The 16149-nt window shown below is 37.4% G+C and overlaps 1 protein-coding gene across 2 annotated transcripts in view; it reads right to left on the bottom strand.

Annotated features, from left to right (window-relative positions):
• COL24A1 (collagen type XXIV alpha 1 chain) overlaps positions 1 to 16149 on the bottom strand; it is a 130480-nt gene that overhangs the window by 15259 nt on the left and 99072 nt on the right. For both annotated transcript variants that reach the window (XM_035333325.1, XM_035333324.1), the window contains exons 38-50: positions 14742 to 14795; positions 14094 to 14201; positions 12958 to 13011; positions 12147 to 12200; positions 10796 to 10852; positions 9386 to 9439; positions 8310 to 8363; positions 8146 to 8199; positions 5224 to 5277; positions 3502 to 3609; positions 1494 to 1601; positions 238 to 345; positions 99 to 152 (exon numbers count right to left, since the gene is read on the bottom strand). In XM_035333325.1, the coding sequence (XP_035189216.1) occupies positions 99 to 152; positions 238 to 345; positions 1494 to 1601; positions 3502 to 3609; positions 5224 to 5277; positions 8146 to 8199; positions 8310 to 8363; positions 9386 to 9439; positions 10796 to 10852; positions 12147 to 12200; positions 12958 to 13011; positions 14094 to 14201; positions 14742 to 14795 (921 nt within the window). The remainder of the gene's footprint in view (positions 1 to 98; positions 153 to 237; positions 346 to 1493; positions 1602 to 3501; positions 3610 to 5223; positions 5278 to 8145; positions 8200 to 8309; positions 8364 to 9385; positions 9440 to 10795; positions 10853 to 12146; positions 12201 to 12957; positions 13012 to 14093; positions 14202 to 14741; positions 14796 to 16149) is intronic.

Genomic DNA, 16149 nt, shown 5'->3' with positions numbered 1-16149 from the left:
ACAAATTATTGTTAAAGCGGATTAAATTTATGCCTTCCTAATATTTTTACTCTGTAAAACTTAATCTTAAAATCTAACAGAAAAGAACGAACACATACTTTTGGACCTGGGAATCCTTGAAAACCCATCAAACCTTGATCTCCGTCTTCTCCCTGTAATAGAGGCAGGCATCCTCACTTATTTCACATTAGTAACTCTTGGAGTAGTTGTTTGGCATCAAATGCTGTAATTACGTACAGTCTGTCCTTTCAGACCAGCATCTCCTGCTGGTCCTTGGTCACCTTGTGATCCTGGATGGCCTCTTTTACCTCGTTTTCCTGGATGACCCAGAAGCCCTTTCTCACCCTATGAAAAGGAAGATAATACATCCTTTGTTATAATTGTGAAAGTTATAAATATTAGTTTCCGGTCAGAAGCATGGAACATGCTTTCTCTCTGTTTTAAGAAATAAACATACTCTATTTATTTCATTTCCATAATTATTTCTTTCACTAAAATGAAAATATGACCTGACTGTTCCTTGATTTGATAGCAAACAAAGAACCATACATTTCAGGCCATTTCCAGTATGGTACTCGCCATGAAAGTGCTAAAGTACACAAAGTGAAATACAGAATAGGCAGGTTAGAATCAAATTAAAAAAGCAATCCCCTGAGCATGGCACAGTATAGCTGCAGAATTCCTTGTTGTTAGATTAAAAGTTCATGTAATTTCACATGGAAACTTGGCAAGTTCATGCTAGGAAAATCCTCCCAGGACCATCAAGCACACAAAAACCATGTCTAGCTCAGGAGATTACCAATCTGCAAGTAATTAGGGACTACTCACCTTCCATGACTGCTTTGCACTTATGCTATTTCTTTGGTGTTTCCTTTTAGCTCTAACAAAGACAGACTTTTGGTCTGACTCAGTATATCTGCTCTTAACATTTATTTTGCACAACCTAGTATCCCTTTTCCCTCACCTCACCTATTCCCTGCCTTTTTCAGATTGCTATCCTTTCTGAGCAGGAGCTACCTTCCTACAGTTCATTGCCTAGACAAAGGCATATAACCCAGACTGGGAGCACTGGCAATAAACACTACAAATAGTGAATAGAGTTTATTCTAAAATATCTTCATGAAAAGAGAACAAAGATATACAGTATTTTCCTCTCCAGCTTTCAATTAACTTGAGGTTTTAAAAACTGCTTACCGATAAAACCACACAGAGCAGTACATATCATCATTTGAAATGAAAAATCCTACTCCAAATGGTGGAAATTATCAGTAATGTTTCCATTCTTTGCTTCTTTTACCACTGAAATGAGTAGTTAATATTATCAGTAGAAGCTGAGGAGGGCAGCAAAATGTGCAGTTTCACCCTTCAAATAGATTTTGATATCAACTACTTGTGCAATTAACAATAGTATGGTGGTTCCATAATCACTGCAGCATGAAGACTGGGCAGTATCAGTAACACTTTTCTTGAACAACAAGAACCTACATGCTTACCTTTAGTCCAGGTGCTCCCATGGGCCCTGGCATGCCTGGCAATCCCTTGGGACCTCGAGCTCCAGGATAACCTGCCAGACCTGCCAAGCCTTGGTTTCCCTTATTACCCTTAATGAATCAAAAGTAATTGATTACAAGCAGAAAGGCCAAACATATATTTTCATTGTATGCGAAAACAGGCATGTAACATACAATCAGCTATTTTTTTATATTATTTTGTATAATATTTTTTTGTATACATGACACATTGGAGTACATCAAAACATATGAAAGGAATGATCAGCAGTATTTCATCTGTATTTCTGCTAATTCATCAGAACCCATGATACTTAGCAACATAGCTATATGTGTTTTAACTGTGGGTTAGACTAAAGATTCTGAGGAGTCAAATTATTGCGACTTAACAAGTCACTGACTGTCAAGCAAAGCAAATGATAAACATGCTTAAGCCCAGTGCAAACGTTCCTATCAGCATTCATCTCAAACCTTGTTCTGTTCTAACCTAAACATATCCTGCTGTCATCTGTGATGAGAACCTTCTGAGAACTTTCGAGAGAATCAATTGTCTGTTGGAGCTGATGCATGGCATCTCCCCTATTAGCACACTCCTAAATAGGAATAGTTGCCCAGCTAGATCACCAGGTTGGGTACCAGGGACCTACAAATCTGAGCATTTTTCTGTCCACAGAAGTTGTCAGTTTTATGGACATACCAGTGACTGCTTTCAGCTTCCACAGGGAATCATACAGAATAATTAATGAGACTTAAAACTTTACCCACACCTGCAAATTTGCATATTCAAATTAATAGTCTTTACAGCTGAAACATATCATTCTTTGCTAACGGTATTTTGAAATCTGCAGAACAGAGCACTCATATGTTACTTATAGAAGATGACTCCTTGAAATGTTTCTTGGAAGAGCACTGTGTGATATCTGTTTAGCTAGAACTCTGAGGATTCTGAGCTCAAAATATCCTTCTGATAGAAACAAGATGCTAAATTCATTTACTACAGATGAGCTGAAAATGCTGTTGAGATTCATAGTACTCATTTTTCAAGAAGGGACTCTGCATCAAGAAACAAAATGAGACTCCCTCCCACAGAAGCATGCAAAATTCAACATGTCTATTTATAAATACCAGGCATACTAATAATGTTAGTATGACTATGTACACTCTGAAGACATACATATAAAATAACTTTACCACTTCAAGGAAGATCTCAATAGTTGTTAAGAAAATGTATGATAAACTCGAAACAATAGCAAGAATTTTGAATGAAAAATATGTTATTGAATGCATGGAGTTCAGCCAATTGTCGTGTTAAAGAAATCAAAATGGAAATTTGCCACCATCCAAATGAATATTGCTGTGATTTTGTTTAGTAGAAAGAACATAGATAGTTATCTTATATTTCATATGATGTTCTGCTAAGTATTCATAGAAATAAAAGGGTTACATGAAACATGATTTTTTTATATTTAATGTGATTTCCAGAACTTCTGAATATGGTACTGTGGCTTATAGACTGATCAAATGATAAACTTATACAGCAAAAGTTGTGTTCTTTTATTCATAATGGGAACAATCAGTTAAAAGTCTCTCTTTAGTACAGGTTATAATGCTACTACATCTAGTTAATATAAAGTAATGGAGTAACTTTCAATATGAAAGATGACATTTTGAATGAAAAGGCCAAAATATAAGAATTCTTCAGGGTGTTTCTCCTAAATCTAACTCCCCCAAAATTAAGTTCTTGAAAGAGATTCAGCAGGCCATTACCTGAAATCTGAGAGGCTCAAAGAAGGTACACCTGCCCATTATGGGCCTCTTGTTTAATTTCTGTCAGATAGGCAAATTTATATTTGTAAGGAAGAAAACAAAAAATTGGTGGAATTTTCAAGATGGTAACAGTACTGGGAATGGCTTCTTCTATTTAAACACCCTGACCTCAGAAAATCTGTAAAGCAGAATGACAAAAAGAAGGGCAATGTGGAAAGCAACTTACCTTAGGGCCAGGTTTCCCTGACAATCCAGGCTTGCCAGGATTCCCAGGAATGCCTTCTGGTCCAGGGTAGCCCATTGCTCCTTTCTGCCCTGCTGGTCCTGGTTTTCCCTTGAAACAAATTCAAACCAAATATAGCATGGTCGGCTCTCTTTAGCTTCACCATTATAGAACTACATTGCTGTCACAGTGTTTCTTAAAACCTAAATAAAAACAGACCCAGTGACCCACATGGCTCTGAGTTAGTATGTTTGATTTAAATAGCTATTGGCTTAACCTTAGATTTGTTGTATTGTGGGATCTAAGCAAATTCAGCTGAAACCATGAGGCTGACCGCTCTGCATGCAAGGCCTGGAAGATAGCTGAGTGTGTTGATTCTTAAACTGAAGCAAGGAAACCTGATGAAGTCATCTAAGTAACTCTAAAAAATTAACCATATGCCTTCATTTTACTAGATAGCATACATTGTATGCTTGCAAATATATTATGTTAAAATTTGTACACATTAAAAATACACACAAACTTCTAATTAGGCAAGTTTGTGCTAACTGTTGCTATACATGCACTGAAAAGCCTTATGTCACATTCACCAAATGAACTTTTTTTTTCTTTATAATAATTTCCTTTTAAAGTGACACATATTATCTTAGGAGGCTTGGAGTTCTGCAATTATCTCCATATGAATGTATCTCTCAGAAATTTAAAACAATCTAACTAGATCACGGCTCATTTTAAGAAGCATATTTAACAACTGTCATACAGAATATGGGAAGTGTGCCATCTTAATCTCATTTCTAACTTCTCATTGCCAAAGAATCACATTATTGGGATGTGCTTTGAAATTTCCTCTTTACTGTCTTTTCCTCCTCACTTCTCCATTTTTCTTGCCTTTCTTTTTTCCTCCATTTGCAGAACGATTATCTCTCTCCAGAGGGAAGAGCCAAATATTTACAAAAAACACAATTTGCTTGCCTTCAAAAGGCTATTCTTCCACTCTGCCCAGAAGGTACAAGCTCTGCGAAGCAGCTGCATTTCTCTGGTTACTGACAATGTTTTGGTGTGAGTAAAATATATTTACAATATGTGATTGTGTGGTATTATTTATTAGGGGACCAAAATAGCCTTGGATGCATTTTGTTCTTGGTTATGTTTACAGAACACCTACTGCTTCCTGCTCTTTCTTTTTCCTCAGGGAGAAAGGGATGCAAGTTATTTTCTCCCCAATTAGCTTCTCCAGAAAGAGCATTAAACATTTCAGCTCATGGCAAGTGAGAAAGAAGGAAACCTCAAGAGATCTGTCAGCCGTATGCAACATGGACATATGGATTCAGCCTTCTCTAGGCTGCAGCTGATCAAGGAACTGATGGGAGCCAGGAGCAAACAGTAGTACAGCTCTGTGCAATGTAACGCGATAAGTTGACTATGAGCCACATAAACAAATCACTTAATTAAGTAACTATACAAGTAGGAAGCACCTTGTTATAATAGCTGCACTTCACTTCCATGTGCTGAGTAACTGAGTGTAAATCAGGATGATGTCAGAGTTTCAAAAATCATTCTACTTTCACAAGGGCTCCTTTACACTTCCTGGACAATGAGGTGGTTCTTTAGTGAGCAGAAGACTTTCTGGTATGACTCTGGTGTGACCCAATTTTGGGTTTATTAATTAATATATATGTTTCATTTATAACATGAAGATTATAAAACTAAAGTTTTGTTACTTACAGGAATTCCAGGTTTGCCCGCCTGACCTGTTGCTCCTTTCTTTCCTGTGGGTCCCTAAAAGTTACAAACACTGGTGAACTGACAAGTGTTATAAACCCAATCCCCTAAGAAGAGCTGAGCATCGTTTTCCCCTCTAGAACAAATGTTCACATTGCCTGGCTTTGGACCAGATCATTTCCACTTCAGGAGACAGAAGAAAGTTTTTCAACAAGTTAATACATTTTCTGGTAGAAAACCACACCACTGTAAGAAGTATGCTTTTACAGCACTTTCAATACCTTTCAAAAATGGAAATCATTAAAAGGTGGCAATGTAGATGCACTGAGTGTATGTGGAGGGAAGTACTAGGGAACAGCGTCACAAATGGGAACATTCTTATTATCTAAAACCTAGAATAAAGATAAAATTTACACAAAACCACTCATTTTTTGTCCTGACTGATCTAGGAATCTGTAGTCTCAGACAACCAAGCGATACTGACAGAAGATAGCATTCTTGTAAGCGGTTTAGTTACACAGAAGCCAAGTAACAATGCAGAAAAGTTCGGAATGGGTCAGAAGGATCTTAAAATTCTGTTTACAGCATATTCCTCATGAAACATAGATATCAAACATAAAATTTAGACAGAAAAATGTAGGAAGTATTCATAAATTACAACATGAGCATGAATTTTATCTTAACTCTCAGACATAACCACTCAGACAGCAGAGATAAAAATAACATTTGTTAGCACTGATCAAGTAGAAAAGAGCTTCCAAGATTTACTGGATTAATTATTTTTTAAGAGTGTTATTGAAGGAAAAACTATGATAATTACGCTGCCATATTACATAACATGCAATAAAGTGAAAAGAACAACAATCATTTTATGGGTAATTTTTTTTTTGCAATTAATATGAATATGATAAAATCAGCAAAATTGCGTTGTATTCCTTAATTTAATGTCTTTTTGTTAATAAAAGCATACATAAAGTCCACCAATCAGAACAGGAACCTGTGTATCCAAAGAACTCTATATTGTTTTCATGAAAATTTCTGAACACATAAACTAAACCCAGATGATTCAGCATTGCAATTTACGGGATCGGCTTTGTGAGGCTTGTTATAGCAGCACCAGGGATGCCAACGGAGTTAAGACTGTATGGATGTTTCCACTATTAACTTTCTTGTGTAGATCTTTAAGCTCCTTTAGTTTGCTGCAAGGCTGGGTATTGGTTCCATATTTGCCAATGGATGTTTTAATCTGAGGGCCATTTGCAAGACCAAGAAAATGTTCCCCAAGGGAAAGGCAGAGGAATGACTGATTTTATCCTGTGCTGTGATAGTTTGTTAAAGGCAATGTATGAGCACACAGTTACAGTACATGCTGACAATGTTTACACATCACATTTCCTTTTTGTTTCTCCCCATTCCTAACCTACTGTAGATTCTTGTATTCACCTAGAAAAGTCTGGAACTTTAAAAATCATAAATGGAATATTTCAGATAAAATTTGTCATTTAAGTTGCAAAGGCAATTCAAGTTGTAAGAAATCTTCTAGCCTAAATCTTTTGGAATCTCAAAGGTAAATAAAAGTCACCCTATGGTAGAATATTTTTGGCAGCTTTCAACGCACCACCAAGATGAACTATTATTTCTAAAGGAAAATATTTAGTCTTTTTTCTTTTTCTTGACTTGTTCTATCTTTTTCTCTACTGTTCTGTAGAAAATCCCTTATTTCTAAGTCTGAGTGAAAATTCAGCGCAGTGCAGTACTGGGAGACTTTACAAACCAGAGCAGTAAAATCCTGGGTGTTTTTCAGAGCTAGTTTGTCACAAGGAACTCTATTTAAGTGTATAATTGAATATCACTCAAATTTTTCAAAAAAGGCCTCTCATAATGCTTTCTATTGCCCCAAAGTAAAACCACTTATCTATCAAATTACACATGTTTACTAAGATCATTATGCAATTTTCCATTCTATATTTTTATTGTCCCTGCAGGTATGAAAAAGAAAGCCAAATGCTGAATTTCAACCTTATATAACAGTAAAACTAAACCCAAACCAAAACCAACCAAACAAAACCAAAGAAACAAAAAATCTAAATGATTTCCATGCTGCTCTGTCAGTCATTTACAAAACTTTCCTACAAACTTAATGTTTGGAAAAACTAGCCCAATAGTTTCAAAAGAGAATTTGAGTATGAAAACCAATTATTTTCAGGGAAAGGCAAAATGCCACTAATAAATACTGTCTTATCAATGCCAAGACACTACACACGCATCTTAAATGAGCTAAACTGTGCCTGCAAGAGAGAACACTGTGATCCACGTGCAGGTGGCTACTGCCAGCTGTAGAAGCAACCACAAAAACTGTTGGAGCTTCAGTGAGCACTGGGCACTGCTCTGTTCCCACTTCAGAATGTGTGATGCAAATGTGTTGTTTGGGTATGTAAAATAGTACAAAAAGAATCTTCAGTTAAGTAATTAGCAAAAATTCAGCCTAAATCTACAAAACAGCTTGCATCTAGATTTGAGATGATTTGAAACCTAAATATCTTTAGTATAGAGATGTCCAGCAAGCACAGAGATTTCTTAAAACAGGCTGTAGCAAATCTGTCTAGAACATCATTCAAATCATAGTAGCAGACAATGATAAGAATTTAAGCAGAATTCAACTCAAATGTGCTGGTTCAAATTTTTTAAGACTTCACAGGATGTGCTATGTGAGACCAGGTGATGGAGAGTCCTAATTTTCTTGTAAAGCTGGAATATGAAGGCAAATACTACATCTTTAAGAATATCCATCAGAAATCATGTTTTACTCTTGAAACAAGTCTTATCTATCAAAACCCTACTCTTCTTTTCCAAGGATAGTCAGTGAACAGCAAAAACAGACAAACTCCAATTAAGTGCACTGTTTCTTTACTTTTTTCTACTTACTTCTGAACCTCTTTCTCCTTTTGGTCCTTGCTCCCCAAATCCACCTGGCTCTCCCTTTGGAAAGAACATATATTAAACAAACAACTAACAACATATCACAGAAATGCAAAATAAAATGTAATTTCAATGATCAGCAGAGAAACCTCATTGTTTACAACACTTACTGGAGGCCCCTGCTGTCCAATTGGTCCTCTAAGCCCTGGAAGGCCTATGTGACCCTGGGAAGCAGAAAATATAATATATTGCAATACAAATAACTCAGGATGTCATACTCTGTGAGCTACAGATTTCCTTCGAATGCCAGTCTTGGGAGGTGTTGAGTGGCCTCAGCTTCACTGACTTCACCTGGATAAAATATGCTCAGTTCTCCTAACACCAGACCTTAGGGACCTTTTCTTCTTTAAACTCTCTACTCCAAACTCACTGCAAGAGGGAAATATATATTTTAAACATTCCTGCACTTTTCTGTGCACAGACTATATTTGGTTCATTGATTTATTACTACATCTATCTGCACTGTCTGTGTAACTTAAACAGGATATTCCCTGTCAAGGAGTGTCTCTTCTGTTTTTCAACAAACAGAATGAGTTACCAGCCATTTGTATTTGCTGAAAGACTGCATACAATTAATAAAGGATTATTACGATTAGATTTACAAAGCAATAGCACTTGCATTTCAAATAAAAATGTTGATTGATTCTATCTTACAGAATCATTTAGGTTGGAAGGGACCTTTTGAGATCATTTAGAGAAACTAAGCTTAAGCAGGGCCATCAGGATGTCCAAGACCATGCCCAGTGAGGTGTTAATGATCTCCAAGGATGGGCACTCCAGAACCTCTCTCCGGGCTGCCTATTATTCCAGTACTCAGATACCCTCATAGTTGTTTTTTTTTTTCCTTCTGTTCAAATGGAATATTTCATGTCTCTCAACGTATGCCTTTTGCTTGTCACTGTACACTACTGAGACATGTCTGGTTCCTTCATCCTCATTCCGTCCCATCAGGCATTTATACACATTAAGATCCTCTGCCTGAGTCCTCTTTCCTCCAGTCTAAAGAGTCCATGCTCTCCTAGACTCTCTTCACATGATAGATGTTCCAATCTATACTAAGAACTCATCAGTGAGACACCAGCAAGTGCATCTTAGCATACTTGCAATGACACTTTTGCAGCATTAGTACGTGTAGGCACAGCACACTATGTTCAAATACAAAGAATGAAAAAGCAAGAGGTATTACCTTGTAGCCCTCATCACCAGCTCCTCCTCTATCTCCACGTTCTCCACTAGGCCCCTGGAGAGAAAAACAAAGAGCACAATGTAACAGCTGGACTGCTGCAGTGAAGTGAAAAAAGAAAGATGGGATTTCTCTCAAAACAGACAGACCAACAAGAGTGAATTGAGGATTACTAATATTAAAGTTAGCTTGTCTAAAGGAATAAACATGATTTTTTTCTAAACAAAATGCATTACAGTCAGGCAGGAGACATTTTCTAAAATATTTTGCAACTGAAGACCAGAAGCTAAAAGATGAATCTTGTATGGGGAATAATGAAATAGGAATATTGGCCTCAGTAGAAGTTCTGCAGGTTTACACCCATATATATACGGTATCAGAATTAAGACTTTCCGTGAAAGACCAGACTTTATTTTCAAGGTATGTGAGAAAAACTTTCTTATGGGTTTCATAAGAAAAATGGTGGGATAAGGAATAATGCCCACAGAAAGTAAGAATGGCCAAAACTTTCAAAAAGACACCCAGCCACTCATTAGATGAAATAAGGACTGTCTTTTTCTTCCTGTCTGAAGTAAAAGCACATAATGAAAAATTGGCCTGGCATCACTAACTGCAGTGCATCTTTATGGTTCAGAAATGAATAGATTAGCTGCACCTACTGCATATCCACCAGTAGATACTATTACGCAACTGCTTCTATACTCTCCAAGGTTTCGGCATGTTCATGGCATGTTTCCTAAAAGGAATCTGCAAAGGGCAAAGGCCCTGCTTGCAGTGTTTGAACAGTCTGCATAGCAGAGTCAGCTCACCTACAAGAGAACTGGCTGGAGTCTTTTCTCTCATGCCTTTCCCTGATTAAGTTAAGAACCTGGTCCAGACTGGCTTCAGTTACATCTGTGTCTTATAGTCCCTGATTTTGGGAAGGTGAGGTACAAATATTAAGGTGCCTGAACATTAAATGCTTTTAATAAGATTTTGAGATTGCATTTGTTTTTTGGACATGCTCATAGCTGCAGATACATTTAGTAAGCAGAAAGGTTACAGAATGAAGCTAAATCAGCTAAATTAGTTTTGTAGTGATCATGAAATAAGTCAAATATATTTCTGGTTAGTAAAGCAATTAAGTATAATTCAGTATAAACATAGAGGATAAAAATTCTGTTCCAAAATCTGCCAGCCTAAACACAGAATGATGACATTAGTGTAATTAAACATTAGGCACATACTCTTAAAGCAGGAAAGAGCTTATGATTGCATTTTTCAGGGAGAGATTACTGATTAAAGGACCATCACTCTACAGTTTTGTACGAGGGGGTACTGACTCCTTACAAAGCGATAAGAAGTTTCATAAAGAGCCTGCGTTGTCTCTTGTATTGAGATACAATATAATTTTTTTGAGAAATAAAGACCTACTGGTTCACCTATGGGCCCAGGTGGTCCAAGCACTGTATTGTCTTCGCCTGGGTAACCCTAGAATAAATTTATGGATTAAAAAGTGCATATATGTTTAACTATTAGTAATACACCACAAAGCATACTGTCTAGATGCTACTAGTGAATGTGATGCTTACAGTTTTTAATACAGTGGAAGTGGTAGTGGTAACTCCATTTCAACATGCACCAGTTGTTTTAGGAAATAAATATAGGACGAAAAAAAAGTATTTGCTCTACTTTTAAATGCAGCTATTAAAAAATAATACTAGTATTAGAACAAAGTCCACATAATCATTTGTTAGGAATGGAGAAACAGGGTATTTGGCAAGAGGTTTTTTTTTTTGTTTTTTTTTTTTTAATTCTTCTACTGTCTTGAGATATGTACTTAATACAGGTAAAGTGTCCAGAAAACTCCAATGATCAGCATAAACAGGATCATTCTGTTTTTAATTTTAAATATGAAACAGCCATCATCCAAGTAATCCAAATAATAGACAGCACAATTACATATTCTAGATGATATTTACCAATATATTTAATGCAGAGGCACAGATTTTGAATATGATTACCGGTTTCAAAAGTGCATCAAACTGAAATTTCAGAGGCAACTAAGCAAGTTAAACTCCTACCTCCCAACAATTCAAGTTTCAGGTAGTGTTTATGAAGATTTTCTCAGAAGCTATTTAGAAAATCCTCACTAATTGCCTATTAGCACTGTTCATTGCAAAACTGGCCTTAACCTAAGAATGTGTTTCTTTGTCAGGCACAACTCTAAATTAATCTTCCTGAAAGGAATCCCAGTACCTGCCTGGGGCTATGCGGACTTCACTCAGCCTACACATTTGTTTGCAGGACGTGGAGCTTAAAAGAACAGTAGTGAATTTGACACTGAAATAGCTACACTGAGGCAATATCCTGCCCCTAACATTTCATGTTAAGCATAGAACTTTGACCATCATAGTTGAACTTTCAGCAAAATCCATGGAAGTACTCACAGGCTTAAAGTTAAGTGAATACTTAGCAGTTCCCACGCTGATTATTGCTGTCAGCAGTGTTTACTGAGGGCAGTGGTGCTATCTGATACAATTACACATTTTTTACAATGGGTACCTTGCGCTTTAAAGCCTCAAACATTTCAACTACAGTTCAGAACTCTGCATCTAAATGATCAGTTTCTGTAGTTTCTATTTCTTTTCATATTCTCTCACAATACTAATAAAAACTCCAAATGGTGGCTTTGCTGCATTCCGAGGAAAACAGTGAGCTTACAGTAATATTTCTTTCCTTTATGATTACTCAAATGATAGAAAAGTATAATCCATCTTCATACCTTCTCTCCTTTGGGTCCTGGGGGCCCTGAAGGTCCTGGAGGACCTTGGTGGCCCTAAAGAAGAAAACAAAGCAAAAATTAGTTCCAACACAAATAATTAAAGAAAGAATTCATTTTTTAGATGCTTGTTGTCATTATGTTTTGCTGCTTGCAAAATTAATGGGCACAGGCAGAAAAATTATTCTGTGCAGGAAAACCTATGTGCACAGTTAGAAACTGAAGGTTCTGGCAGGGCTTGATGTAAGTGAGGGGAGCTGGGCTGGTTCTCACTTCAGGGTTAGGGCCATAGATGGACATTTCTGTTTGGAGTAGACAAGGCAGTCTGGTCTGTAGGAGCAGGACTCAATCCATCTATAGTGATCATCGGAGAACAGTAATTATTTTTCAGTGAAAGTCACAACATTTTTATGCCCTTCAGATAACCTCATTCAATCCTTGGTTTTGTTACTGGAAAGGAAACTGCCTGGCCAGACAGTAAACAGAGGTGGTGGTTTGCTGAACTCTCTTTATAATGAATAGCCGTAGTAATGTCACAGGAACTTTATTAACAAATAGAGTGGGATGCACTGGACAAACAATAGTTTCTAATCTGAGGGAAAAAAACAACTGCAGGTGAACTCACAAAAAACAGTCACCACTGCTTAAGGCTAACACTTCTGAGTAGGCAATCAGGTGTAATATAATAGTATGTATCTGAAACACAATACATTTGTGTATTCTAGATACAGACCTCACATGATATTTGAAATTATTTAGAGCACCATAGTTACACAGGATTGTGTGTGTACATGAATTCATTAAAAAAACTCACCCCATAACCGGGAATTCCTAATTCTCCTTCTGGTCCCATTCCTCCTAGATGTCCCTATTAAAAGCAATAATCAGTGATAGAATAATTAGTTCCCTTATAAAATGTTACAGGAATGTATACTTTATAAAGTATTCACTTGGAAAAAGCTTCAGATATTGAGATTTGAGAATCACAGATTACTTCCTTGTTACTTCCAACTTCTTTCATTAAAGTATACTGGACTTTTCCTTGTGCTGTGGAAATGATGGTCAAAATTTTCGGTCCTAACCTTATAATCTCAGTGCATAATTAAGATCAAATGAATCTGAGCTTTCAGAAGCATGGAGAAACTATGCAAAGAACATCAAGAGAAGCTGATGGTGGTCCTCACCTTAGGAAGTAGAGTTCGAGTCCCTCTCTTGAAAATTAGATAGTTACTTTAGTTCTAAACTTCACATGTTGTGGGAAACAATGCTGCTGCATTCAGTGGTTATGTATGGTATTGGACCTTGGAGCCGTGAGATGGGCAAATTGCCTCAGTTGCTTGGAGGGTGCATTTGTTTTTGCATCTGCTATCACACAGTGTGAAGCATGCTTAGAGAGCTTGTGATGAGAGAAGTTCACAAAATTAATGGAAATACCCTTTAATCAGTTAACTTTGGACCAGACTCCCATTCAATAGGATGAGACGTCCTCAGCTGAAATGCTTTGTTTCAGCCATGACTAAGGTTTTCTTTATGCCATGACAAACCCCACAATTTCTTTTCTTGGAACTAGAAAGTTTTAAGGAACAGCAACATCAGTCAAGTTATATCTGGATTGTGGGGCATGTGTACTCTATGGCAAGCCCTGCCATCCTGCTCCTCTGATTGCCAGATCAGGAACATCACCAGAACATGAGATGACTTCCTGAAGGTCCATGAATTTCTGCCTGGAAAGGTGCATAGGTCTCATGCTAACATTGAAAGGCCAGGGTACACATCAGTACCCAGGGGCTGAGAAGGACTTCTAGATAGTTTAAGCACTGCCTGCATCTCCATCTCCGGCTGGTGGTATTTGTACACGCTACACCTGTGACTTGCCTCCTTCCATGGAGAGACACGACACTGCTAAATCATAAATATATGAGCTCTTAAATAAACATATTTTGTACAAACCGAGGGGCCCCGAGTTCCTCTTGCACCTTTGGGACCAGTTCCTCCAGGTTGGCCAGAGTCACCAGCAGGTCCAATTTCTCCAGGAGGGCCAAGCTGCCCTTTTTCCCCCTATTGGTGTTATTGTATTAAAAATAATAAGAGATTGATACAATTTTTAAAATGCAGTTTAAATGCCTAATGAAAGCATATAACAGCATTATTTAAGAGGATTATTATATTTACATGTCATTTACTGTAGTTTTTAGAATGTCTAAACCCAGAACTCTGCAGTGGAAAAAATAATTCTGGTAGAGATTTTTTTTTGGTTTAGCCAAATCTTTACTTTTTTAATAGCAGCAGAATCTGAGTTGCACATTTTGATCCAAATTTAAGTTTCCTAAGGTCTCAAAAGTTATCAAGTGCAGAACAATGACAACTCTAATTGCTACAGCTAAGAAAAAAAAAATTAGCTTGAAGTGTGATGGAAAATAAGGATAGATTTAGTTCCGTTTTATCGTTAGATTGCAGTATGGAACTATCAACACATAAAACCTGACATCTTTTATGGTGCTGACTGGCTCTCAACAGTGTCAAGGGATTGAATGGAATTATTTTGTAATGTAAATTTCAGACAAAAGTAAGGGAATTTGGGAAGAAGAAAAATACTACCTTCTTTCCTACACGTCCCCTTTGACCTGGATTTCCTGGTGTTCCTTCAGGACCCTGTATATTAATTAGGGAGAGAAAAAGAAATGATTGAGAAAAGCCCTGGAAACATTAAAATTGTGCTCCAAATTGGATAACTAAGCAGGTTTTTGTAATACACAGAGGTGGGAGGAAAAAATCTCATTAAGCGTTGCTGTGAGAAAGTCAGTAGGACCGTTTCAAGTAACAGCAGAAATAAATGGACATACATAAGGGATCACTTATCAAAGTACTGAAAATGCTTTGGAAATGAAGAACAAAACAAACAAAAAATCACCAACCAATAAATCTTGTCCAGACAGAAAATATTACTTTATTACTAAAGTTGCTTCAGATAAATACTGGATTTAGAGAAATGCAATACACAGTCAGGAGAAAAGTAACAAAACTGGGGCTGTCAAGTGTGAAGAGCGGGGCCCTGACACAACTTGCTGCAGTAGAGCACCCTAACTCAGTTAGTGGTAGTGCCTCCCACCACCAGCCTCCTGGTGATGGTGTAAGTGGGTGTGTTGCCTCCAGGTGAGGAGTGCATGGAGCTACAACCCTGCTGCCCTCTGGCTCACTTCAAAAAATGACTCTCCCAAAGGGCTGTAAGTGTCTAGAGCTCACTGGTCTCAGGTTGCCCAATAGCTCTTTGAAGGCAAGGAGGTAATTCAGCTTCAGTTTTGGGTAGGGGGAGATTTATCTCTCTATATATAATATTTTTAGAGATACTGTGGTGATGAGCCATGATAAATAGAGTTTAAACTGATCTGTGAAGTACATATGTTGCTTCCTATGCATCTGTTTAAGTAAAACGTAATATTAATCTCATCCCCAATAGAACACCCAGATAATTGATGATAAGTAATCCATCTCCTTGTTTAAACCAGGATGGCATGAGCTGTCCACATCCTTAGAATGAGGTCAAACCGAAATCATGATCTGAACACTCCCAGATGCTGGGGAAGATGAGTGAGGAGGGACTGCAGCCGCCTCTGGAACGCATGGAACAGAAACATGAAAAATACCCTGCTAACCACATCCTCCCAAACATCGAATCACCAGACCCGCCTGTCTCACTGAGGCACAGCAGCACTGTTGATGTTGTTTACTCCATACAAGTTAATTACATATTTTGCAGATATGCCAGGGCTGAGCTGTTTTATAATTTTAATTTACAAAACATTCCGGCTTTTCCAGAATTGCCAATCCAAAAAAGTAAAAAAGTCTGGGTGACATTACTGTATCAGAAACTAAAATCGTTCTGCAGCACACCGTGAGCTACCAGCACGCTGACAGCTGAAAGTGCACTTTCTTCCTTTACTAGGAGAGTAGGTCACTGTGAAGAACCAAAGACTTAAAAAAGCAAATTGTAACACTGAGGCTTAGA

The sequence above is a fragment of the Oxyura jamaicensis genome, chromosome 8, assembly GCF_011077185.1.
Source record: "Oxyura jamaicensis isolate SHBP4307 breed ruddy duck chromosome 8, BPBGC_Ojam_1.0, whole genome shotgun sequence".
Taxonomy (NCBI): Eukaryota; Metazoa; Chordata; class Aves; order Anseriformes; family Anatidae; genus Oxyura; species Oxyura jamaicensis.
Note: the sequence above shows the minus strand (reverse complement) of the source record. Positions and strands in the feature narration are given on the sequence as shown.